The sequence below is a fragment of the Fulmarus glacialis genome, unplaced genomic scaffold (genome assembly GCF_000690835.1).
Source record: "Fulmarus glacialis isolate BGI_N327 unplaced genomic scaffold, ASM69083v1 scaffold11954, whole genome shotgun sequence".
Taxonomy (NCBI): domain Eukaryota; kingdom Metazoa; phylum Chordata; class Aves; order Procellariiformes; family Procellariidae; genus Fulmarus; species Fulmarus glacialis.
Window position 1 is genome coordinate 31,038 of NW_009208761.1, and position 27,260 is coordinate 58,297.

The 27,260-nt window shown below is 34.9% G+C and overlaps 1 protein-coding gene across 1 annotated transcript in view; it reads right to left on the reverse strand.

Annotated features, from left to right (window-relative positions):
* Nucleotides 1-3,314: 3,314 nt before the first annotated feature.
* ATG2B (autophagy related 2B) overlaps nucleotides 3,315-27,260 on the reverse strand; it is a 46,472-nt gene continuing 22,526 nt past the window's right edge. Inside the window, 25 exon segments of the mRNA XM_009576606.1 lie at nucleotides 3,315-4,285; nucleotides 5,103-5,252; nucleotides 6,291-6,445; nucleotides 6,620-6,741; nucleotides 7,226-7,308; nucleotides 8,279-8,348; nucleotides 9,301-9,505; nucleotides 10,355-10,433; nucleotides 12,010-12,111; nucleotides 12,703-12,834; nucleotides 12,836-12,910; nucleotides 14,798-14,906; nucleotides 15,584-15,810; nucleotides 16,810-17,012; nucleotides 17,917-18,058; nucleotides 18,534-18,704; nucleotides 18,943-19,019; nucleotides 20,040-20,110; nucleotides 20,928-21,020; nucleotides 21,292-21,398; nucleotides 23,167-23,247; nucleotides 24,140-24,339; nucleotides 25,176-25,326; nucleotides 25,643-25,815; nucleotides 26,074-26,231. Coding sequence (XP_009574901.1) covers nucleotides 4,055-4,285; nucleotides 5,103-5,252; nucleotides 6,291-6,445; nucleotides 6,620-6,741; nucleotides 7,226-7,308; nucleotides 8,279-8,348; nucleotides 9,301-9,505; nucleotides 10,355-10,433; nucleotides 12,010-12,111; nucleotides 12,703-12,834; nucleotides 12,836-12,910; nucleotides 14,798-14,906; nucleotides 15,584-15,810; nucleotides 16,810-17,012; nucleotides 17,917-18,058; nucleotides 18,534-18,704; nucleotides 18,943-19,019; nucleotides 20,040-20,110; nucleotides 20,928-21,020; nucleotides 21,292-21,398; nucleotides 23,167-23,247; nucleotides 24,140-24,339; nucleotides 25,176-25,326; nucleotides 25,643-25,815; nucleotides 26,074-26,231 — 3,367 coding nt within the window. The 3' untranslated portion in view covers nucleotides 3,315-4,054.

Consider the following 27,260-nt stretch of genomic DNA (forward strand, 5'->3'; position numbering starts at 1 on the left):
CTAGCAAACTATATACAAACAATACCACAAAACTACTATAAATGCAAAAAAAGTAAAAAATATACACAAACATATACACAAATTGCTGTGTTCCTGTCTGAGCTACCTTACTATTAAGAAATCCAGTACAAATGCATGATTTGTATTTATGTACTTAATTTGTAGTATCTCATTTTTTAATTGTAAACAAGATTCAGCATGTAGAGCAACTTAAAACAGTTGTCAGAAGCTTAAATCATGAGGCCTGGAGACTGAGAGAACTATGCATACTAGGGATCCAAACTGACATAAATACCCACACCTTTTCTGACAATACTTATATTGCTGTGAGATTTAAGATATTTAAAAGATTTAGAAGTATTTAACTACTCTAAACAAATTCTTAGATTTCACGATTTTACAAAATGCATACATTTCAATATTTAAAGTAGTATCAGTATCACATTTGCAGGTATATGGATCACGTTCAGTAAGACCGTCTTGTACATAACCATTTAACAGCTTTCTGGTTTATTAAGAAACCTTTCTTGGCAACTCAGTTAAGCAACTGTAAATGAAAGCAAGCGATGGATGTTCACTATCAACCACTTAATGAGAAAATAAAAACAGACACATCCCTTAAGCACATACGAACTCACTGGTGACTGACCTAATGCTCACCATTAGGCAAGTATGCGTAGGATACACTGCATTGCTAAAAAGCTGCGGTATTTAGGAACTGTGAACTGATATCGGAAAGAAAATGGAAGCTGCCTTTGCATGGATGTGATGATTTGTTGCTCTCAGTCACTGCTAAGATTCTTATGAACGATGGGTTTGGTTTTGTTTTTTCAAAAGGTGACTATCTTTTTTCAGGTACCTCCCAGGCACTCATCATTGTATTATTTGAAGTGCCAGGATGCTTAAGAAAACCCAGGATGACCCAGTTCTGTCTATCAGGACAGTATCAGACTAAGTAATAATAGTAGCAGTAGTAGAGTTAGTCAGTTCAACATTAGAGAATTGGAACATTAAACACGGACTGTGACAGTTTACAGCCACTACAAATATGAAAAGTGCTAGTATCTATAGCCAACTGATTTCAGTGGAAAATTCAAGTACAATAATATTTTTGCAGATCTCCTCGTGCTAACAGAAAATACAGTAATGTACCCATAGGCTTCCATTTCCAGTAAGTATGTCGAGTCAAATCTCATTTTGTCTATTTTCTTTTTTTTTTTTTAAGTTTTCACTCTTCCAGTATTGAGCAGAACATTTGATGAATCCCTCCTCATACACGATATATACTTTTTGATTTAAAACACAAGCTACTCCATACAAGACACATATTGAAAACAAGGTCCTAGTGTAAAGACTAGTTTGGCAAGTTGTGTGGGTTTTGGTTGTTGGTTTTTTGTTCGTTTGTTTTTGTTTTTTAAACATTTCAAACACTGGAAGATCATGTTACAACTGAAAAACAATGCAGAATATACATCCAAAAATTAAGAAACTGCTTGTAAAAATAAAATGTGGGAAAAAAATTTAAATCAATTTTACTGAAAAGGCTCAATAAAGTGCAAGCAGTAAATGCAAGGGTTTACACAGTGAAAAGTGAAGTTTAATAAATTTGTACAATCTGTATTGCTGACAATGAGAGACACTCTATAAAAATGTTTTACCTTGACAGCATGCCGTCATATAAAAATATATTCTAATTGCATTGCAGTACAATCAGTTCATGACAGAATTGAAAATTAAATGAACACTGAAATGCCACTGCTCCTTTTCAGCAATGTCAGAAAGGAAGAAAATATGTAGATTTATACTATTACAGTATACTCCAATTAACTGGACGAACTGGACCAGCCAAAATTACATAGTATGGTAACTGCAAATGAAAATGATGCATTGCTACTTACTTGCATTGACTCATCGCCACTTCTTGAGAAGGCATTCAGGAGGTGCCAAATTGCAAACATGGAACTCATTCCTGTGCAAAATGCTCAAGCTTTCAGCTCTCACTAAAGCAGAGCTCTCTAATTACTGGACAGAAGTATGAACTGCAAGTATTTTTACATCAGAAAATATTTCACATCGTTAAATCTGCAGGTATTTGTCCTCTCAAAAGCATCTCCTTCTGCTACAGCAAGTCGTTTAACTGAAATAACCAGGTCTTCAAAGTGTACCACAACTTAGAATATTCCAGTGAATGAAAACAAAACTTTGTATATATCACCTGTCACCCAATGCAAGAATTTGTTTGTAACTGAAGTTTTATTTTATGAAAAATAATAAAGCAGACTGCAGAAGTCTTCCCAGCAGAGGGGACATTTTTAAATCATTTACCCTCCAGCCAGATTCTTTGGTATTCAGGAATAGCTAGTATAATATCAAGATGAACAAGCAGTAACTATTTTCCTTCATACACTCCTATTTGTCCTGTAAGGCCCATCAGTGAAGTTTTTGCTAGTGGCAGGTATTAAATAAAAGAGAGGGAAACTACTTCCTTGTGACCTTTAGAGACTGAAGTCTGATCAAAAGCATCTGATGTCCCTCTTTCAGTGGAGATTTTCCACATAGCTTATTTGCAGGATTTCCACTTACGACAAGCACAAGACTATGATGAACTTACATTCTGACTAGTCATCCAAAGTGTTAAGTTGTTGAAATTCAAAATGAATATTTTTCTATTCAGAATAGTCTTTACTTTTTATCCTTCAGTTTTTGTTAATACAAGGAAAAGGAGTTTATTCCTGCACAGCTAATGCTAAGCCTTTTAACTGCCCAGAAATGGCGCAATGTCAGTTGCTTAATAAAGCTCTGTGGAGACCCTGATCACCTATTAAACTGTAAATAATGTCAGTACCAACTTCGGTTTTTGAAGTTTTGTTGGTTTTGTTTTTTTTTTTTAAATCCTCTCACCCATCCCCGGTTCAAATTAAATGACCCCAAATACTCATTGTCAAATAACTGACGATGCACAATTTAAATTAAAAATACCTTGAGAGAGCAGCAACTTTGCAAGAATATGAACTTTAAATAAAAGATTATTGAAATGAAGTCTCTACAGAATTTTAACTATGAAATTTTGAAATAATTTGGTTTTACTTTACTTAGGATTTCTCATTCTTACAAAGAACTGTTGGCCACAATAATATTTAACTGCTGTTTTCCTGAAGAACAGTTATTTTTAGCACTGTAATTAGTGTAACAGAAGACAAAAGTGTTTTTACATATGAGTAGTTTAAACAAATTTAAGACACTTTTTCTGTAGGATCATCATCAAATGATGCACTTTTCAATAATTTGTATAAGCTTCTAAACCACATAAAGAATAATGCACATTACATTTTATTCACACTATAAAAAAAGCACAATATACAGGCCATATCCTTTAAAGTGCAACACAACAGAACATTTCTGCAACATTCAGGTTCTTCAAAGACCCACAAAAGTAGGTATTTAATATTTAGGAACAAATCCTGTTCATAGGCGTATCAACACTGAATCTAAATTCTGAATGATTATCAAGCTTGCCCTTGCTGTAAGTGCCACACTAAAAGTGATGCTTATGACCACTAAACAATATTATCTTATCTGCTTCCACATTACATAGCCTTCATGTCTCATGTCCAAAATGAAAGCCTTTATCCTTTAGTCTGTGAAGAGCATCTGCAGAGCCCTTTATTGAAGACAGATCTTTGACTATGCTTAGGAAACATCTTTAAAGTATACTTAGTTTCATCACACAGGCTACTGCTTCAGATGTTAAATCTACCAAGAAGAATATGGTAAACGGAGTAGAGCAAGCATGTCTCTGAGTTGGCAGCGCATGCTTCGCTATGTTTGGCACTATCTACCAAATGTATTGGTAACACACAGCATAAGCAAGTACCAATTTGCCTTTCACTTCATAAATATTTTTGGTTGGATGTTTTGCTAATAATAATTGAAAACCTCATTTGTTCCTGAGATGAGAATGACAAAACAAAGCGAGCTCCATCTAAAGCTGCCAACGGGACAATCTTCTGTATTTCCAGCCTTGCTACCTGCCTGCTGAGCCAGATTTATAATCTCAATCCTCCCCAAGGCGCCACTTCTGAGACTCTTCTTGACGCACATCTGGCCTGATCTGGTTTCTCATTCCACCTAGAACATTTGAGGTTGCCTCTGTTGCAACAATGAAAGGTTTCACCACAGTTGGTGGAATTTGGCGGAGGACTCCTCCCACTGCTCCAGTTACTCCTCTGTTTTCATGCTCACGAGCAGCAGTCTCATAGATGGTTTGGGCTGTGTCCGTAATCCCCTTCAAGAAATTAACAGAAATTAGTCACACTGAAAAAGAAAAAGCAACCTCTCCTACTTTTAAGGGAAATTTAAACTGCTTCGCATTTATCTTCTTTGTGATTTTTATTATAACTGCAGTACAACTAAACTGATACAAGTATGATTTAGTTCTTCTAATGAGGCTCAAAATAACACCACTATGAACTTACAGATGAAAGTATTTCATGTAACTTCTGGTTACATGGTAGCACTTCTTGTGCCTAAGGGAAGAAGCTGTGGAGTACTGTGAGCTATTCAAAAATGACAGAATTCACTGAAAACTCCCCAGTTGGGACCTAACATCCTAGACACGGTATCAGGTGCAACTAACTGAAAGTACAAGACAAAAAGTACAATAAAAAGAGGTCAGCATTCTAATTTTTAATACACTGTCACAGTAAAGAGAGCTTTCACTTGTTTTAAATCCAGCATTATGCTTAAACTCTAGCAATCTCAGAATTAACAATAACTGGGGGGGGGAGGGGCGGGAAGGGAAGGATAGATGACGCGGGGCGGGAAATCAGGTTTACATGTCTCAGAATAACTGTAAACCCTCACAACTGTAGAACACTGAAGTCCTATGCACGCTTATCTGCGTAACATCTTAGTTTATTTCTGTTTCTCTGATTTTTCCATGAGAGGTTTCTGTTGATTTAAGATTACTGATGAAGACAGTCGTGTTCAAAACTTAAATCCCCTTCTTCCTGTGGTCAGCTTAAACTAACATCTGATATTTTATTTGCTGTCTTAGGAAATAATTCTTAAGTTTGACTAAGGACAATTACTTTTGCACTCACCTCTTTTACTACACTGTATGCTTTGGCTACACCTTCCCGTAGGTCTACCGGCTGATGAGCTAAACGATGGCGAGGGAATCGTTTGACCTTTTTTGCTTCAATAAAAGTAGGCCCTGGTGATACCATGTCATACGCAGTTTCTGCAGCTGCCTGAAGATCAGGAGCGAATGCAAAATATGTAAGTAGTCTTATAGCATCCGATCACAACTTTGAATAGGGTGACATAATTGAAATAAAAGAATTTTAATTCCACAAATAATATTCATTTACGTCAGATTAAGGTTTAGTACTAGAACTTCTGGAACGGATGCAGCTGTAACTATACATTAAGTTCCATAATGAAAGAACGAATGTTGCAGGTTTTGGTAGGGTTTCTTCCCCCACAGCTGCCAGTCCTTTAAAGGCATCCTCTAATCTGCACAAAATGATAGAAACTGAAATATTTGATTTTTCTTACAAACACACGAGCATACACATAATTCCACTCATGTGAAAAATATCCTTTTTTTTTTTTTTTTTTTTTTTACTATGTATGTTCAAGCTTAGGCACATCTACAATTTTTGCAAAATTAGGTGGTAAAAGTGTATTTTCATTATGTATTTTACATTAGGGAACATAAATCTATTAACACTTTAATCCAAGATTACTTTAGGCTTAAATCCAGAAAGCTTTATAGACTTCGTGTACATCAACACAATTAGTATTGTTTCTGAGGCATTTTTTTTGTTTGGTTGGTTTTGTGGGGGGTTTTGTTTTTTTTTTGTTGTTTTGTTTTGTTTTTTTTAAGTAAGCACAGATAAGCTGACATTTTTAAAAAAGTGAAGAATCTATTACTGGAAAATATACACATGCGAAGAACTCATCTTTCTCAGTATCAGTGATTTTTTAGTGCAGCTGAGTATTTTAGTATTAAACTGTACATTGTAATACATTAAAGACAGTAAGAAACATGTAACAGCTTGGTTGTTCATAACATAATTTTCTAACCATTCCATCTGATGCCACTTCACAGACTACTGCAAGCTTTGGCCAGTCTCTGCTTTCCTATTTATATAGCTGCCTTTTTTTTTTTTTCAAAGACATGCTCCTAACCTTAAATATATGGCATTAAGATATTAGCTTAATATAGAGCACTTGCTAGCAACACTTCTCATTTTATGCCTAACTCCAGAAATAACACACTATACCTGTATAGTCTGAACCATTCTGTTTGTTAGCTCCAGTGCTGCCATTGCAGTGGAAGTACCAAAAGAAGCTGCTCCTCTTTGAAAGCCTCTTACAATACGGCCATCCTTTCGGTACTGCTCTATTGGTAACCACACCAAGTCTTTCAGACCTTGGACTAAAAAAGAAGACAGAACACCATAGTTAGAAAGTTCTCTTAGATAAGCAGAATGCCTTGAGTGGAAATGAAAACAAGCGTCAACATTGTTTGTTGGGGTTTTTTTGTTGAGTTTTGTTTGTTTGTTTAAAACAACTGCCATGTGTGTCCAAATAGAAATAAGAATTAACTTACCTAACTGCACTAGCGAATGCATAGGTCCTACTCCTCCCAAAATTCCTGGTAGCTGGTTTTTCTTTATATCATTAAGCCATTCACTGATAGCATAGGAGAACAATTTATCCACACCTAATAAACTGAAGTAAGTAAAATTATTAGTATTTTTTAAAAAACATACAATTTCTAATAAGACAAATGCATTATTCATTGAAGTAAACAAAGATGTCATTTAAACAAAAGAAAAGCTGTTTTCAAGCATCATCTTTTGTTGCTATTGCCTAACCCAAGTGTTTCATGCATATGTGCTTCATAAAAGAGAAGTTCAAGACTGCATAATCACATCCAGTTCAATAGGAAGTAAACATACAACTAAAATTAAAAGAGTTTAGCACCAAAACCAGCACATATATTAAATACTGTCCTGAAAATACATGTTATTCTTGAACACTATATATTTGACAAAAACTAGAATCAAGAAATATTTGCAAAGTTAAAAAGTGTCTTGGATTTTACAAGTGCCTTTTATCAGAGAATTTGCTTTTTGCTTGCTACATTCAGTTATTCACCATAAACTTGTTCAATTTGCAATACCAATGTTAATCAACAATTCAATAAACTTACCCATGTCTGTAACAAAGTCTCTTCAGCTTTAATTCTGAGCAGTTTAACTGAGCAAGCCCAATAAGAATCCCAGCTAGTGTCCCCTGTAAGTGAAATATTTTGTTATCACATGAGTTTATTCATCCTGTACAATCTGTAGGTGAGAAATAATTTCATCATATTGACTTTTATTGCAGGTATTTCTGTCTACACTGGTTCTCCCCCAGCCTCCCAAATGCTACTCATTACAGTGCTATGAATTACGTTACATGAAAACTTGCAAAAGATGGGATCTGGCTTAATTGGCTACTCTAAGAAAAACATCTGGATACAAGAGGCCTTCTTCAGAAATATTAAGATATAACAAATTAAAAAAACAAAGCTCTGGCATTAGTGTGTCCGAGGCATTCTAAAGCTGCTATTTCATGTTTTGATTTCTTTGGCAGCAGTGCAAATTCAAGAAGTTGCTGCTTTTACTTGTCCATATTTTGTTACTGATTTGCCATGACAGAGTACAAATCTGGTTGCGCAAACAGGATTTTTTGAGGTCTGCTCTGTAAACTCAGTATGGTTACCAATGCACATTTAAAAAAGAACTGTAAGCATTTTTTTAATCTGTATTAGATTATGCAATTGCCACTCAAGCCCATACATTACTAGACTGCAAGGGAAGGAAACAAGGAGAAAGAAAAAAGACAATACTTTATTCTGGCATTAATGAGGAAGAAAGTAAAATGCACAATTCTGGCATCAGATAGTGGTATCATCCTTTGAGGGGCACCACAGCTGTGTAGAAAGATTTCCAGCCAGTCACTGAGTTGATAAATGTGACTTTCAAGTCTCATTCTGAGTTAATCATAGGTGGAGGATTCACCCCCTAGTTTTCAAATTAAGAATAAAACAAGGTTAAGCTTTATTGAAACTAAGCGGGGGGGGGCGGGAAAGTTCTACATTTCTCAAGATCACATCAATAATGAGTAGGGAGTATAAAAATATACCCCAACTCATGGAGGGGGGGAAACAAAACAAACAACATCAATTTTTTGTTCTACAGCATCAGCATTATACACAAACCTGATCCATTGATACGTGTTTGCCGTGGTAATCAAGCCGTATTGGAACTTCTGATGTAAAACGAAATTCTCTGGGATATACAAAGGAAATTTTATAGTGAGAAATATGAAAAGGAAATAAAATTACCCTTTCAAAAAGACACCCATGGTTTCCCATCCTCCTGGAATAGGATGCCATACCCTTTTCTGTAAACCATAAATCCTCTAGTTACTGAGTTAGTGCTTCAGGATAAGTGTACAAAAATACAATGACAAATTCTGCTTTTCTTGGTTTATGAATATTCTAGTCAAGCTTAGCATTTGTAATAAATTTAATAGTCCTGCAAAAGTGCTACTAATCCTGCAGGTGAACAGTTACCAAAAAAAAAAAAAAAAAGTATGGCTAATGATGGTTCTGTGGGCAACATTTAGCCCTGCAGCTGGAACTTATTAAAAAACTCTGTTGGTGATGTATGTGATGAAATAGAACCACAGTCATTCTCTCTCAGCGTAATTTGGCTCTACGCTGCTTACCCAAAGTACACATCTGTTGTTAGAGGCACTTATAATCTGAATACACAAGAAAACTTTTGCATAACAAGCTGAAATTTTTATAATCACTTCCCAGTTAGGACTACACTAGTTTCTCTTGTGATATGTTAATCTTGTACCTCGCTCATGATCTCTTTTTCCCTTATATACTCTCATCTCTGGTTATATTAGATCTAATTTACATTGTTAGACATAAGAGTACAAAGACTGCTCTTTTTATTTATTTGTAAAACATCTCATTACTTCTTCTGTACATGGCAGAGTTTTAACTGATTTTATTTTTTTGTGTACAGTAGTGTGCAAGAGTTAATAAAAAAATTGTTACATTACCTTCCAGTGATAGAAACAAATATATTTGATTTCCACAATCAGTCAATAAACAAACAAAAAAATGCACCTTGTCATAAGGTCTGAATAGTTTATCATCACACCTTCTTAAAACATTCAGCAGAACAGCTGTGTGTCACTGGAAATTTTGTAACGAAAGTTTACCTGAAAAATACTGGCTGATCACTGTACGACGTCGCTTCTTGTGAGAAATGATAATCATCTCCATTAACCACATCCATAGAATCAATGCTACCGTTTTCATTTGCTTGCTTGTGTGATGAGAAAGAAATGACTGGACTTGGGTCCTTAAGGCTGCTGACGTGCCTGGGCAAACTACATGTAACTTCAGCACCAGGAGACTTTTTAACTAAGATAAGAAGTTATACACAGTAAACTGACTCATATTTTTCACAGCGATTACAAAAAGATTGTGTTTTATACAGTTACTGTGTCCTTAGTAAGCTCTAATGCTTATTAATAGGAATTACTAGCAGGACAATATTTAGATTCTCTTAGTAAGATAATATCTTAGTTATCAATAGAAGTTATTACAAGAAACTTAAGTTGAGGTTTACGCATCAGCATAAATAATCCATCTAGTTTTAACGGCAGTATTGCAGAGTACTTCATTACCTATGCATTTCAGTATGACGTATCAACAGAAATAGATAAAGTATAGCTGCTAACAAACTCACAAATATAGTTAATAGAGGAAATATGCTTTTCAAAATATACTGGGTTTTGCATCAGATGGTGTAGTTTATTAGAAGTACTGCTTTAACTGTATATATACATTGTACTACTTATTTATAATCTTGAACTGTTCCTTTCTCTAGGGGTTACATAACTTCAAGCTATCAGACAGACATACTCTTTTATGCAATAGGTATTAAATAATGTATTTGTTTTATCTAATAACAACTGCTAATATCATATACACTGTTCTCCATTTTTTCAGAAGTTCTTATTAAATATGGTCCAATTTTGGTGAAACCTGGAGATCCCAGGTGCTGAAGACCTTTGTTGGTATTTATAAAATACAAAATTAAAACACCCAAAGTTTCTGCGTTCTAACAAATTAGTTACTAATGTTAGGGTTTGGTCACTAACGTAAGTTCTTTTACACACATGAGATTCACATGTGAATTTATAGACATGTACACACATTAAAGGAGAAAGAAGCAGCACTTTTGTATTAGATTTTTTAAAAGTATACCTTCAGGATCTGGAGTAACTAAGAGTTCTACTTCTGTAGAAAGGCTAGTGAAAAAATCCTTCAGGAAAAACAAGGCATCCTAATGTCAAAAATAAAACACAATCAGATTTAAAAAAAAAAAAAGAAAAATACCCAAATCTCTAAAAAATATTATCTACTATTCCAGCTCTTTATTTCTATACAGATATAGATCAAAACACATTTCTTTTTTTTGATCCTTTAACAAGTGCAGAAGCCACATAGAAATCCAGGTCAGAAACCAGAAAGACCCTCTTGGTCATTGCCCTCTGCTACATATAATATGATTTCATAACCTATCTAGCTCTGTCTTAGAACTGCAGGGTTGTTTTCATTATCTACTCTCATTTTGGAGACTGTTCCAGAACCCAAGTGTTTTAATGGCTATAAATTTTTCTCTGATTTCCAACAAAAGGGTATTCAAGTATAGTTTATATTCATCTCCAATACTGCCAAGTCAGACAAATTATTCCAGATCAGATCTTGCCACTCTGCTGTTAACGTCTTGTCAGTCAGATGCATCACACTGGTGCCTTGTTCATCCTATTATAAATGACATCTGGACTTTCTTTTCCTTTTTTTGTTTCCAACTGATAAGCAGAGAGCGTAAGTAGTAATAACAGGAATTTCTAAAACGACTGCATGCAGCCCTGTGCTTCCAAGAAACCTGTGGTTAATTTTGCAGAAGTTGTAAAGGTGAATTTTGTTTATGGTACAAAAGACTCAGAAAAGCAATCAAGAGGGAACATATTTCCTCACTAGATGGCACTATTTCCATACTATTTTTCTATATGAAATTATGACAAACTATATAGAGTTCAATTTTTCTAACAGTAAAATAAAAACCTGGTCTCTAATGTGTGTTGAGGGAAATAGAAGGTAGGTATAGAACTCCTAATTGTGCTCTTGAAAAAAACCCACATCTCTCTGCAGATGACAAATTAAGCAAGAAATGCCTCAACAAACAGTAATAACTGCACTTTAAATTTGAATGCACAAACATATGTAGCTTCCTTACTGGTGTAGGAAAAAACCCAACTGTTTAAGTGTATGAAAAATACTTTGCACAAAGGCGTGCTAAAGAAAATAAAACGATTTGTCCCATTTCTGTTCTTCATGCCACTGCAGTTGATAGCGAGACCAAAGCCTTCAGAGTATAGAAGCAGTCCTCAAGTGTTGAGTGCCCTGGACTAAAATGTTGTGAACGGCTTCCGGATTAATCATTAACTTTTTTCAATTAAAAACACCAAAGCCACTTCATGAACAAATAAAGCAAGATCATTCAAGAACAAGTATATGCTTTTTAAAAGCCATTATTTCAAAACATTAGAGACCATCACAATTCTCAGGAAGTAAACTGGTATTATTGAGTAAACAGCCAGGTGTATAGATATTCTTAGTTTTTAAATTAAAAAAAGGCTAGTTTCTCTAATAGCTGGAGCAGAAGGCAAGTTCTATCATGGACATAAATAGATCAGTAGAGATCCAAAGTTATGTCTGATTGATCATAAATAAAAAAGGTATCAAACCAAGAAAACAACCCCATAAAACATGTATGATGGTTACAAGTATCTGGCAGAAAACCTAGTATTATTAAATAAAAATTTATTTTATTTTTTTGCATTGGCACAACCAACCTGGTCAATATTGAGGCGAAGTGGCATTAGTGAAACACGTAAACAACATTCCTGCGGAGATCTGCCAGACTCTGGTCGGACATGTAATGCTTTAACTGTTAACTGAGAAAAAAAAAAACAACAAGATAAAAAAAGTAGTAACGTTCACAATTATTGTATCTCAGAACACTAGCTAGGAAAAACATTTACTGCAAAGCCTCTGTACTAATCTGGTTCCACTTACCAATTAGAAAGCTAGTGTTGAATAAATAACTTATTACAGTTGTTATAAAAAAGAAAATTAAAATAAGAAAACCCAAAAAACCAAATTCATAAATCCTTTATAGAACCAGTAAGACTACACTATATCATAAAACTACAACTCTGCACATGTAGTGAAAAGTCTAATCATACTCATACAACCAGATGTTTGTTCAAAACCAAAAACTGAAAGCTACCAAAGTAGTCCTGCACATCTACTTTTTTTAAACTGACAGAATCTTAAAAACATTAATACCTGACACATTAATATTCAAACTGACTTTTTAATTAGTTTTAATATCCACAAGGAGTCAAGCAAATAACTATCACCAAGTTATATTACTTCCATGTTCCATGACCTCATGTTCCTTCTTCTGCAAGATTAAGAAATGTATACAATCTCCACAGCGATAATCCAACCACTATAATCATAATCATATTCCATAACTGTACCATGTTTGAATGCGCTTTTCTGGGCATCTCCTTACTGCAGTAGAGATAGAGAAATTTATTCATCTGTGATGTAGCTAAGCGATCTCTAATCTCCAGGTCTTGAACAACAAAAACCTGCCGTGACACTGGCTGGTGACACTGGCTGCTCCAACAGACTGGATTCACCTTCTGCTCCACCTGGAGGGTATACTTCATGCTGAAATTTCACCTTTTAAAAGGGAAAGAAAACCAGCATAATTGGCTTCAGTGAAAAACAACCTTTAACAATAGAATATTATTTAAAAAAAAAAAAAAAAACACCACCAAAAAAAAAAGAAAACAAAAACCCACGCCACACAAAAGAATTTGAAAAGCTGTCTACTATTTTAAATTTTCAGGAATAATATTAGGACTTCTGAAAACTATTCAGATTTTTCACTTCTAGCAGTAGAAATCTTCCAACTCCTAGATGTGTACATGTTCGTATTTTAGGATGCAAATTCGAGCCAAAACAAAAAGTCAGCATAAGACAAAGTACAAGTTTTGATTTTCCTTTTAATATCGACTGTTTTTTCCTCTCAATCCTGACATCCTTCTTATATCATGTTAAAGCCTATACCAGGCAATCTTGCAGTTCGTGAATCCTGCACCTTCTACACTTAGGAAAGTAAGGTTTCTTCCCTACCAACAGGCTTCTCAAATAGCTTCTTCCAGTCTCAGTTTCCTTCTTCTTTACTCAGTTTAGTCCATATAAATTCTAATCCATTACCCTTCTTACATTCTAAAGAATTCTGAATTCTCTCCTTTTCCTCATCTCTTGATGTAGTTCTCATTTGCAATCAAAGACTTGTGGTTACCTACAAATCATTCCCTGTCTCAATAATCCCCTCAATAACCTGTCACAGCATCCCTGCCTGCAATGTAATAAAGCAGAGCAGACATAGGAAGCAGAACAGTGGCCTCTACTGGCTAGGTACTGAGATGTTAAGAAACACTGTATTGAAATGCCCTGTACTCAAGATACATATGACAATGAACATTTCAAGTGTTGAAGAGAAAAATAGACGTTTATCATAAACACTGCTCAGAAACTTTTTGGTTTTGACATTCTTCTCTTCTCCTTAATTTCTTGTTTAAACATTATTATTATTATTAAGCTTTATACCAAGTTAGGGGTACAACTAGGGAAAAAAAAAAAGACTTTATGCCTCAGTATTAAAACCAACTCATTAAATACCTGCAAATTAATAGAGGTTGCTATACTTTTACATATGAAGTTTTCCACGTGAAATATTAAATGCTTCCTTTTTTCCTCTTTTTTATGGCAATGTCATGTTTTTTCTAGAAAAGGCTAAAATAAATATCAAACATTTCTGGCAAGTTTGAAGGGCTAATGGGATGAATTTTAAGCTCTAGAAACGCACATAGACTATAAAATGCATTTAGTTTTATGTAGTACCTTTCATGTTTATGGAAATGTTTGAGAAAACCTTATTTTAAAAAAGTTGTTATTGATCCATTTAACATGAAATTTGGTTAACTCCTTGCCAATATTCTTCACAGCGCCAGAATCAAGCATCTAGTTTCTATGCTAGAGCTAAGCACAGGCTTAAACACAACAGTAACATACTCATGCCTGAAGGGTGCTAAATATGTTAGGGGAAATACAGGAATGATATTGCGATATTGGATGTTATTTAATATCCAGTTATCATGAACCGATCCACTGAGTGTCTCAACAGACCTACATCCCAGTTATTCTGCTAGAACATTTAGTTTCATAATAGGTGTATCAATTCAGAGAAGAACTGAAGACAGAAAAACGGAACAGCAGTTGTAAAACGTGGTTATAATAAACAAAAACTTAAAGAATATTATAATAAATATCCTTCATCTTTAGAAAAATGTTTATTCAACAAGTAAACAATATTGTACTAGAAGAACAAATACATTTTTTGTTAAACAAATTCTAAATTCATCACCTTCAAAGCAATTGCTTAGATGTAGATACTAATGGAAGAAATCCTACAGAATTCTAATGGAAAGCTGTTATCAAACGGCTGTAACACGTAAAGATATTCACACACAGACAGTCATGGCTGAAGCTGTCATTCACCTTGCTTAACTGTATTTCCATTAGGAAGTCTGGGTTTCTTCCTCTTCCCCCACATGCTGTACTCCGTCCATGCCTTGTTGGTGTATGAGAAGGAGAACTATGGGGACTTCTGGGGAAATAAAAAGGAAAAGTAAGTTTTGCAGATTAAACTTAAAGCTATCTCACTGTTAATAAAAGTGTGTATGTTTCACTGGATATAACTTACTAGTACTTTAATGGTTAAAAGAGAAAAATACTAGAAAATGCCAAAAAAATACTGGAAGTTGTGTTACTGTTAACCAAATACTTTATTGTTCAAGTAATGCATACTTAAGCAGAATGCTAGCTGTATGCTTCCCACCAAACTGACGTTCACAAAACACTTCCTTAATTTTGGCTGTGATAATATTAATTACTCTTTAGCTTACCAGACTCCAGCTACGATACTGATAGTCTCTTATGCTCCTTAAGCCCCTATCACTTTAGGAGAATTTAACTTCTAATATAACCCTTAAAAGCAAACCCATCCCTCCATCCCCAAAAAACCACCAAACCAAACCCAGCTTGTCCAGGTTAAGACACAGGAAAAATACACCCTGGTGTGTGGAGCTAAACTGAATAAGAAGATCCCAGATGATCTTTAAGGTCCCTTCCAACCCAAACCATTCTACGATTGATTCCTTGAGAGGAGGGAGTGAAGAAACAAGTGAGAGAGACTGGAGATTGAATAGTGAGATTAACCTCAAATCAAAGGAAAATTAAGTATTTTTAAATATTCTAATCTACAGAATTGCATCAAATGCTTACATGAAACTTTTAGCTGGAGATGTTGGTGGTGCAGTCCCAAAATCCCTTCCGCCATAAAGATGCCAAATAAGAGAGATTTCTTTTACAACATAGCGTATCAGAGGAACAGGAAAATGAAGGGGAGCTTTGCTTGTATCTGTTTTTTTAATAGGTTGGCTGAAATGATTTTCCTTTATGATAATTGTATCATCAACCATTATTTTTATTACTGGCTCTTCCTCTTTTTCCTAATTAAAAAAAAAGTATACAGCATTGAGAAGGTGAAATCTGCTTTCTCAAGACATCTAATTCTTTCCTATGAAAAGAAAAGAAACTATTCTGTACTGTCTTCTAAAGCTTATACAACACAGGCTTGGTTTAGGAATAATTCTTACAAAGTAACTTAAAGACAAAAAGCACATAAAAATAAACTAGAAGCTGAGTAGTAGTTAAAAAAAACCCCTCCTCATCCAAACTGTGAATAAAACAAAACAAGAGTTGAAAACAAACAAAAAAACATGGCAGAGCCCAGGCTACCATAAGCCTAGGCTTCCATTTTTGGAAACAAACAAGCTCAAAGGTAACTGGCAAATACAGCTTCTAATGAGGGATCCAGAACTACTTCTGTCTATTAAGAAGAATAGAACCAGAGATACTATGAAAAACATGAACACAAGCTGTTTTCGAAAAGTTTGGGTATAGTTCCCTAAATCTTTTAGTGCAGTGGACAGACAGTGCTGTAAAGTGACACGCAAGCTTTTCTCTGAGGTTTGGCAAGGATCTTAGGCCCATAAAAGCATTGAAAGCTTAGACTATGAGATAAACAAATAAACAATTAGAAGATGTGCAAAGCTCCTATTTTGATAAATACTGTATTTTGCTTAAAACTTGTTTTTTCTAACTATGCCATTATTGTAAGTCAAAATGGCAACAATAAAACATGACTAAAATGTAGGAAAACTGCCAATATAGTTTAACGTAATATTCAGATCAGAGAACAATTACATACTGCTGAGATATAGAAAAATCATATATATTTGAAAATAACTATATTCATTCCTAACAGTAACAATGCATGAAGTCCTTTCAAACAGAAAGATTATTTTTCTGCTACTCTGCCCACTGACAAAAATATCACTAAGCAATCACAAAAAGCTATGAAGGCTAATTTTGTCCAGGTCTTACATAGGCTTTTCTCTAATTGAGTTTATATATGGATTTTTTTAGTAATTCTCAAAGCTTCTTACAGCAACAGCAACTTTGGGTGCAAAAAGAATGCAGAAATCATCACTTTCTGCAGGAATATCTCCCATGGCCTCATTTATCAGGTGATGAGTGAATGAAGCGTAAGTGGGACTTGGATCTTGTGAGACATTTCCACTTTCATCTGGAAACAGGAAGAGATCTGAGCAAGACGGCTCCTGAGTTTGAGATCTGTCATCCAAAACTCCTGCGAATTGAAGGAGGGTGGAGAAAAAATATGTTTCAGTGGAAAAATCTTTACATCAAGATAATTTGTTATTATATCTTGAATCAATTCCTACTATAGATAAAATACAATTTTCAAAAATCTACTGTATAATTGAAAATTATTACAATATAATCGTAACTAGTTACTAGCAGAGATGAACTGATAAAATATAGAAAAACTATTTGTAAAAAAACCCACAGATACAAAAAAAAAAAAAAAACCCACCACCATTTTTGTGTCCAAGTTTCTCACTCTGGTAGTAAGACCACAGCATCAATAACTTTCAGTACTACGCTGACTACTCACCTTCCACCATCAAAAAGGGGACCACACATTATGGAAATAGTGAAATTCTCTATTTGCAGTACAAAATCCTTAGCCAATTTAAACCTGGATTTAACTCTAGCCATGATGCAGAAGCCATAATCTTGTGATAAAATCAATTATCTTGTTCTGTCTGCTAATTGAAAGATTTCCTTATAGCTAAACATTCTTTCTGTGACTCAGAACTGTATCGTCCTCCTGGACTGCCTTCATACAGAGAATAGAGGTCTTTGACTCCTTCACACTGCAGTATGCCATATAAATTCACACCCATACTAACTTACACCCCTAGAGAATCCGGGGTCTTGACAGAGTCCACAAAGTCAGATTCCTTCCTTGCTGTTTTCAGTATCTCAGTAATGTTTATTTGACTAGAATCTTAAATTACTTTTGCGTTACTGTTATTAAAAGCAAGAAGCTGATAGTTTGAAGACTTCAGACATAAAAGGTACGTTCCCATTCTTGTTGCAGCATCTCTACATACACAAAACTTTCAACCCCATTTTCCCTCCAGAAAGGTTGTATTTTATGCGTACTTATGCCTCCAGAGGATTCTTACCATTAGACTCTGGCTTAATGGCAGAAGCAGTCTGTTGAGTCTCAATTTCCTCCATTGCATCACTCATCAAATCCCGTAAAATCTGTTGCTCTGATTCAGCGAGGACTGGTCCATGGGAAGATGGTTGGCTAAAGGTCTCTACCTGTAGGAAAGGAACTATGCATAGTTACACCTTAAAGACAACTGCAATATCGTGCTGAGTAAGATTTTGCTAGAATGGCTTGATACACAGCTCTTAAACTGTAAGAAGTTAACACCTTAACTTTATAAATAATCAAGTTAGCCGAAACTCTGAGCTAGATGATTCATAAAGCAGGTTAGAAGATTATGGTTCAGGGTACTTGGACAGCTCGTATATGTCCTGGACTTTCCTTCTTTAGATAAGAATAAAGTACAATAGGTAAATAGCACAAAATATTTTAAAACATTAAGTAGTGACCAAAGCAGAAAAAAGATACACTATTTTACTCTCAAATATATTTCAAGTTAGATGCAATCTGTTAACTTCTTTGGAGGAAATCTCATATTCTTTGGAAATAGAATAGTGGGGATATCAAAATTCAAACATACTACCAGGAAGCATAAAGTTAAGTTGATATTATTTTGCCATTTTATACCTTCATTTTTGGCTTGCTAACTCCACGTTTAATCTCTGTCTTAGCGGGTGGATGTAAATCACCGTAACTTGCAATATATTGTATAAGATTCATCAGTGCAGCACATGAATCGGAACAGGTACGAATATGGATTACATCACTGGAACAGTGCAGCTCAAAACGAGGTTTAGTCTAGACAGCAACAATAAAAAGGTAAGAATACACTTCAAATCAACCTAAGGTTCATAAAAATAGCATCTATACACAGTTGTTTTTAAGTTAACCTACTTAACTAGTCAAAAAGGACTTAAAAAAATAGTACACGCAAACTGAAAAACCTTCCTTGATTCTGAGTATAATAAAGTAATTTTCAAATCACAATCTGTCATGAAGATTTTTCGTTTTATTTTATTTGTGATTAAATACTTACTCTTTCCTCATCAGAATCAGATTTTACTGCTGTAATGGTTAGTTCCAGCAGTCCCATATCCATAACACGAACATAATCTGAAAAACAATGAGTAATTAAAAAAAAAAAAAGAGATTAAGATTTAATAACAAACATCATCCTTACTATGTATTTTTGGTTATTAAGCCATTAGAAATAGCATGAGCTTAAAAAGGGACCTTTTTTGTCAAAATCTTTTATCTCTCTGCATTTCCTTCTTTTATGAGGATTACTCTCAGAGTTCAAGTTTCAGCTACTCAAATCAAGAACTCAAATCTTTTCAATCCATTATATCACTCCCACTGCCACCAGTGTGCAGTGTAATCTTTTAAGATATTTATCCTCATCCCCCCTGTGTGAGTTAGAGAAGTAGAGGCACATAGAAGTTGGGTAACTAAGCATGCCAGCAGTTTTTTAGTTGGAAGTGAGAGAGAGGACATTTTCACATTGTACTAATCTTTCAATACCATGAATAACTTATTTCCCCTCTTTCTCGTTTAAAGAAAACAGGCATATCTTTACTCTGTCCTTCACTAGAGATCTCTTACCTAAGCAAAATACACGCATTTGTGGGCACGGGGTTTCATTATTTTTCCAATTCATTTGTTAAATACTGATTCAAGTTCCTCAGTCCTTAAAGGTTGTTACTATATGAATGACAGCAAACCAGTTGGTATCATTCTTTTCAGAACCTAGAACTCCGTGCCATATAATACCTTTCAAGTTCAACTACTTAGAATATATATATATCATAAAATGAGATCTCTTTTCTATGAAGATTTCTTTCTGTGCCAACTCCAGATTTTTAAAAATATGCTTTTTTCAAATACCCATTATGGAACTGTAACAAGAAAGATGAAGGCCTTGCAACTTGCTGTTCTCTGACATACCTCTGCATCTACAAATCCAAACTAGAGCACTCAGATTTTCATCAGCACTGCATTATTCATTTATATTTAACTTGCTGCGCATTATCTCCTCAGACCTCTTCTTCAATAACCTTTATATATGCTGAATGTGCCTGTAATTTTGTTTCTTTAGGCTCTGCAATTCATTAGTGACATCTAAAACATCCTTACCTCTATGGAGGTTCACCATAACAGTGTTGCACTTGTCAGACAGATGCAAAGCAGCTTCATCTAAAATTATTCTAAAAGATTAAAAAAAAAGATTAAACATGCTAGAGAAATGCTGTGCAATTCACCAGACAAAAGAAATTAGTTAGAAAAAATATTTAAAAACACAAATATAGCTAGCATATCTCAAATCCAAACTCTTCACTTTAACCTTTCATAATTTCCAAATCCATTGGTAATTAACCACTGCAAGTTATTTTTGCCATTGCTAATTATATTTTATTTATATTTCAATTTATATATTTCATCCTTACTAGAATGAAAAGTAATGCTTTTGGCATACAGAATTAACACTACTTAGTTCCTTTTTTGCCTTTTTTCTTTTTAATAAAGTAACAGACACATTTGCGTCAAAGGTAATTTATAAGGTTTTATCAACAGAAACAAGCAACTGGGCAGATGTTTCACATAGAACAGGCATAACAATCAATATTCAACTACAGTTGCAAGAAAAATTATTAAAGAGTTACAGAGATGTTCAGTAATCACTAAATATTTCCTTAATTAATATACTGTCTCCAAATAACAAATCTTTAAGAAATCTTAAGGTGCTACTAATTAACAAAATAGACACAATTTCATTTCAGGACATCTTTTAACCATATTAAAAATTGCAGAATTGCTAGTTGTTAAAGAAAGCAATCCAACTAAAAAAAAAACCAACTATTTAACCGAATAAAACAGAAGGATTACACATGAGCAAAATATATTTCAAAAGATGCAAACCAGTGTGTTCATTTACACAACATGAATGCTTCCTAGGTCAAAAAAGCAGACAGGCATTACAAGTTTTACAGGAGCTTCCATGTTTCACAGTCACTTAAATTATACCTGAGAGTAGAAGAGGATTTATCTACTGCAACACTGCTGGAAATGCTGAAAGTTTCAACAGTAAGTAGAGATCTGACTGGCAAAAACAAGGGCCTAACAGCAAATAGGAAAAAAAAAAAATTAATGCTCTGTACCTATTTAGAAGTGCAATCAAAGTCTTATAGGTTACCTAACTAGATCTTCCCAGACCTAGGCAAGTGCTTATGCTACTTTAAATTGCTTACAGTTTAAGGGATTTCTGTTTAGTACTTTTTCCAAACAAGCCTAAATAAATATTCTTTACAGTACGCAAACTCGAACATTCCTAAAGAATAAATATATAGTTGCAGTGCCACCAAGTGACATGCACTTGCATTTTATTTACCTGTAATCAAGAGCACAACTCCACAGATGTACATGAAAAGTTGTAATTGTAGCTGGAGGATTATATCCCAGAACAGGCTCGTCAGAAATATTCAAAAAATATAAAATCTAAAAATCACAAACATATTTTTATAATACTTCAATATCTGTTAAATTAATAAACAATTATGCATTAGAAAAGAGAAAAATCTGTAACAGGTATGACAATAAAATGTTTGATTAGTAGAAGGAAAAGGGAGTGAACAATCTCAGATATTTAAAGGTGCTTACCCAGTATCTGAATATAGAAAAGCACGGAATGTAAACAGGGCAAAAAATACAACATCCAAACTGCAGCCTCAAAGGTATGGAAAAGACCAATACACAGATGCCTAAGTGGTTACTTGTACAACGCCTCACAATCCATTTTTAAAGCATTTCCCAAATACGGTCTCGTTCATCTTTCTTTACAGTTGTTATTATAGTGTTAGTATTTCCTTTGTTCTCTTTATCTGAAAAGCCAGCTTTTCTTGTAATACTGTACATTGTTAAAGTTATCTTCAAGTTTCATCTTTTTTTTTTCTTTGGTGAGGGGGAGGAAATATGCTCAGAATCAGAAACGTGCATACGCATTGTATATACTGCTTTTTCATGTATTACTGCATAAAATAAACTCCTATCCTCCTCTTTAAGATCTGTCATAGTTCTCTCTCAAATCCATTACACTATAAAAGTTCTTCTTAAATTATTCCAAGCCTGGGGCATACCAACACTGCTAGCCTTTTAATCATTTCCTCTACCTATCTCTTTGGCCATTTTTCATTTCCCCACTCCCCCACCAAAAAAGATTCCCAAGTGCATTACAGGCAATGTTAATTAAGCAAAAATTCACAGAGCAAATAAGCAACACTGTGTAAAGCAGGCTACATGAACACATAGGGATACCATGCTGAGAAGAAAGTAATGACACAGCAGAGTCCAAAGCACGAAGTTCAGCTCCCTGCAGTTATACAATAAAAATGCATGTAAAAATAAGCATACCATACGTACAGGAGGATAAGCAGGATAAGCTTGAATGTCAGGGTTTACTATCTGTAATCCAGTATGGTGTAAGCACATGCAAGTACGTGAAACTATACTGCTACTGCACTAATGGCACGTCCTAGCTCATGCATGTTTACACACAGCTTCCGGATCAAGGGTCTCTAGCCCTGTCTGCTATGCTATACCTACGCATCCACACGTATCAGTACAACCCTTCTAATTCAGAAGTTTGCATTACAAGCGTTTATGTAAACTGCTGCTTACTACTTCCCCAAAGTCTTATTCTCCAATACTGCTATTCAAACGATGTAAAACAGGAAACAAACAAGGGAGAAAGAGGGCTTGAATGAAGCGAGTAGAAGGGAAAAATACAGAAATGCTTTCAGTGCTGCAAGTAGTAGCGTGTTTGTTTCGAGGGTGTTTTTTTAACTCAAGGATTATCTAAGTACTTGGATAGCACTGGACTACTGAGACTTCCCATCTGAACTTTAAAAAAACCCAACCAAACAAAACAAACAAACCAACCCAAAAACAACAAGAAAAAAGAAACAAACAAACAAAAACCCCACAAAACCCAGAACCTCCCTGACGTTGTGGGCAGAGATTTAGGATGATGAGAGGAACTGTAGCAAATGAATACACAAGTAAGAATTTAAGAGCAAGACTACAGTCCGTCAATGGTCTCAAAAAGAGACAAGAAAGTAAAGAACAATGCTTTCAAGAGCGGAGTAAGATAATAAGACACAGCCTAACACAAAGATTTTCCATCGAGGTTAGTTTGATACTTAAAGCAGTTGTTAAAGCAATGAGACTGAAATTGAAGATGTAGCTGAGAAAACTGTAGCAACCTGACCTGTTCATGCCAGCTTAAACCTGAAGGCAGTACTCTGTGCTGAAGGGTGGCTCCTCTTAGTCCAACAGCAACTAGAAATTCCTGCATAAGAAAGTTGCACGAGTTAGTTTACATGAAATACATGTAACTATTTGACACCTAGATTATGAAACACAGTCATCCTTCTGCTCCCAGAATCTCCAAGTGTCTAGAAATGAAGAAAGGACTGGGCTGGAATTAAACATTCAAAAAACCCTGCCTCCCAATACAGAAACCCTGGCTAAAACAACCTAATACTTTTTGCAACAGGATACTTTACAAATGACAATTTTGTGGTGGTGGTAAGAAGGAAGGCTACCTGTTCATTCATTCTGGGATTCACCAGGAATTACCAGGAGTACCAACCCAACGTAGTTCTTTCTCACGCTGTTCAAATCTGAGTCAACTGAGGCCCCATGACATTGTGCTGGTCTGCAGATTCCTTCTTCTCTAGATAACTCTACCGAACTGTTTGTCACCACTATGCCAGCCTAAAGATCGTCTTTTAGCCATGCTAATGAATGCTACTGTCAAAGCCAAACGTACCACACATTTACCAGTGCCATTGCAAATAGGTAAGCAAAGGCTGCCTATTAGATGATACTGCTAGTAAGCTGAGCAGAAAGCTTTTAACTCTTTATATTTGTTCTTGCCTGGTTTGGCACCAGATTAAAACTCAACCAAAGAAAAACAAGAAAAAGGTCAACTGGCCAAGAAAGGCATTCAGTAAAGAAATATAGTGTGATCAGCAAAGTGAAGCATTGGAAGAATTAGTAAATTATGCTGATATTTAAATTTTACAATCCTCCCAGAAGATTCTAACAGAAAATTACAGTTTGAGGATGAATGGCTCAGAATTATATGGTTTCTTCATCTTATAATCCCACATCTAGATGCTTCCGTATAAACTGAGATAACTCAAATAATTTATAGATGCACAAATTTGAAAACAAACCTTTGTATTGCTCTCTATTTTATCTGATTGGATTTTGACTGCAACAGTCAGCATACTTGGACAATCCACTCCTACACCATCTGAAGTAGTCCTACTAAGACCATCTTCTTCAGAAAAACAAATAGTAGGTTCTAACCAATGGGGACGTATTGTGCTGGGCAGTCGTACTTCAGAGGAAGGGACAATCCCATCTACCATACCTGCAAAGAGATTTTAGTATGAGTTACCTCGTGCTTCAAAGCTGTTACTGATGAAGAGTTAAGGAAAATTCTTTTTATGCTTAATGCCTTTAAAATTATTTTAATTACCAAAATTAGTCATGCACACTGACAACCAGAAATTGTGAAAGGGAGGTTACAGGTGATCCAACATTTAAAGCCACGGTTCTAGCTAAAATCTTCAATGTGACTATAGAGTTTGTTTTTTTATTTGCCCAACAAAATAAAGGACAGAAATCTCCTATGGGTTACATGGAGAGATAGGAATATGTCTCTCTATTTTATTAGATGGTGCCAGGTTAACCTCTGAACACACAATAATTAAATCTTGCAATGAAAATCCAGTAACTTGACTACCACTGATTCAGAGACATTTGAGGGGAAAACCTTAAAAGGTTTAACTATGTGGGGGTTACCAGCCATACAAACTACATAGCTTAAAATTCTTCACCTGCTGACTACAATTAGCTACCCAGGAAAGATACAGCAGCCACTGGCAACCTGTACTTTTTAAAATTAAATAACCAATAACATGTGTGTACTTTCATAACAGGCTGTACAGCTAATTTGCCAGAGGACCACAATATCTTTAAAGACCAGCAGTTGCCAAGGGAAGTTTGAGCTAAACTGTAACTAAGTAATACAGTTATCATGAAGTTGTATTACTGTACCATTTAGGAGCATTAGCCATGAACTAAATCTGTTGTGCCAAATGATACACTATGGGGCGGGGGGGGGGAGACAATATTTCTCGTAAAAAACTTCAAGCTTATCTCATTTCAATTTTAGTCCCAAAGTCACCTCAATCCCACCCCTACCTTGATGATATAAATTGAGGCTGCTAGAATGGAGACAAACATAGTGTCTGTCCTCAAAGCCTTCATATTTAGTCACACTAAAAAGCGAACCACTGTTGAACTCAAACCAGAATTCGCCGTATTTTCCTTCCAGTGTATTTCCATCATCCTGCTAGAAGAATAGAAACGATAAAATGATTGCTTACTGAGTTTGCTGAAGTTAGACAGTTAGAAATTAGTCTAAACTAACACAACACTTGCTACCAATGCATATTTTCGTACTTGCATTTAGTTATTCTCATGTAAAGCAAAGTAAATAGAATTGCTAAAATATTGTGTTGCATTATTGCCTACTTATAGTACAATAGGATGAAGATTACAGAATTACTGTGATAAACACTTTTTCCTTCCAAAACCAGTACATACAGCATGAAGGGAATCCCATGGTCAAAACAACAGAACAACTTTTTCCAGCCCCAGTGTCTCACCTTTACGTCTGTGAATATTGACACTAATCCATGTGTCACATTTAGCAGAACAGACAGAAAGCTTTGTGAGTTCTTATTCTGAGAGTCAAGCTTTTTCCTTCTGCGTGAACGATAGTTTGGATCAACAGTGGAATAATACTGTAGTGTTTCTTCCTCAGATCCACTTTCGTCATCTAGTAGATGAAACGAAAAACAACTAACACTCTAGCTAGTACACATATTATGTCAATAACTCATTGTTTTTCCATTGGTAATGCGATTCAGTTTCACACTTGTTTTACTTAATTAAACAGTAATCTATGTTTTTTCTTCTTTGTTTAAGTAAATCCTTTCTTGTAAGTTTGCAAATTCTTTCCACTATCAGCTTAATCTCTTCAGCCAATTATGCTTTTGAATCACTATAGTTCTAGATTATTTATTAAGTGTATTACCATAATGAACTGCAGATTTAAATTGACTAAAGCTGTCTTTACTGAAAGTGTTGATGAGCTGGCTGGCCACAGATAGTCCAACACCGTAAGAAAGGTTTTCAAATGTTTCTACAGGAGATGGAGCTGTGGGTTCCCACAACAATAAATCATTGCTGATCCTAGGAAGAAATAAATTATCATTATACAAAATATATGACTATATTCCCACTTAATATAAGGTCAGTCAAGCAATATTTCCTTTGCAGACTTCATGTAACAGATTTCAGATTTCATAAACAAGGAAGAGAAAAAGTTCAAGAGCACAGGAAAGAATAATGTATTCATGAGTAAAAGCAATAAATAATGAAAGTAACTTTTTTTCTGTAATTATGGTACACACATATCAAAGTCTAACATTTGACAGTGACACAAAAGCCTCTATTAGTAGGTGTATATTAGCTCAGTATGTTGGGGGAGGGGTGACAAAATCCTATTTTGATCATATCAATTTTCAGGCAAAGTTGCAGGAAACATTAGTTCTTTTGATTTCAAGTGAGTCTGTGTCTATCGGGGTAAACATATATGTGACATTCAGTACAGAAGAACAGCAACAGAATATTCAATGAAAGGTTCAGCTTTGCCTCTTTGGAAGTGAAAAAATGCTTTGGAAGTAAAGTAATGCCTATCAGAGGCCAAAATAGATCAGCATCTCTCTTTATATAGCTACGGCATAGCATAATACCTATTTTTTAGTTGATTTAATCTAGTTGTATTTCTTTGTTTTTCAGAGAGAAAAATAACAGAAATAAATGCTGAACACCTATCTGCAAGTTGGGTTCACTTTATCTACATTTTCGTAAGCCTTTGTAAGGCTTACAAAATTGGGTTGCTAGGGTTTTTTCCCCTGCCTGCCTTGTGGACTCTTAATTTTTAGACGGAGAATCACTGAATAAAAAGGAAAGAATAAAATTGAATGCAACAGTTTTTGAAGTACAATGATCTACTTATAAAGGAGAATTTAGAAAGATTAGAGCAAAATGAAACATTGTAAACAGAGATCTGAACAAAGTATTCACTGAAAGCAAAAGACTATTTAACTTTACCATTTGTTCACAAAATGTCCCCAACACTTTTTAGCAGCTGGCTGCTATGGCACTGATCAGATATGTAACAGTGGCGTCTCTGATGTTAACTTGGAAGAATATTTA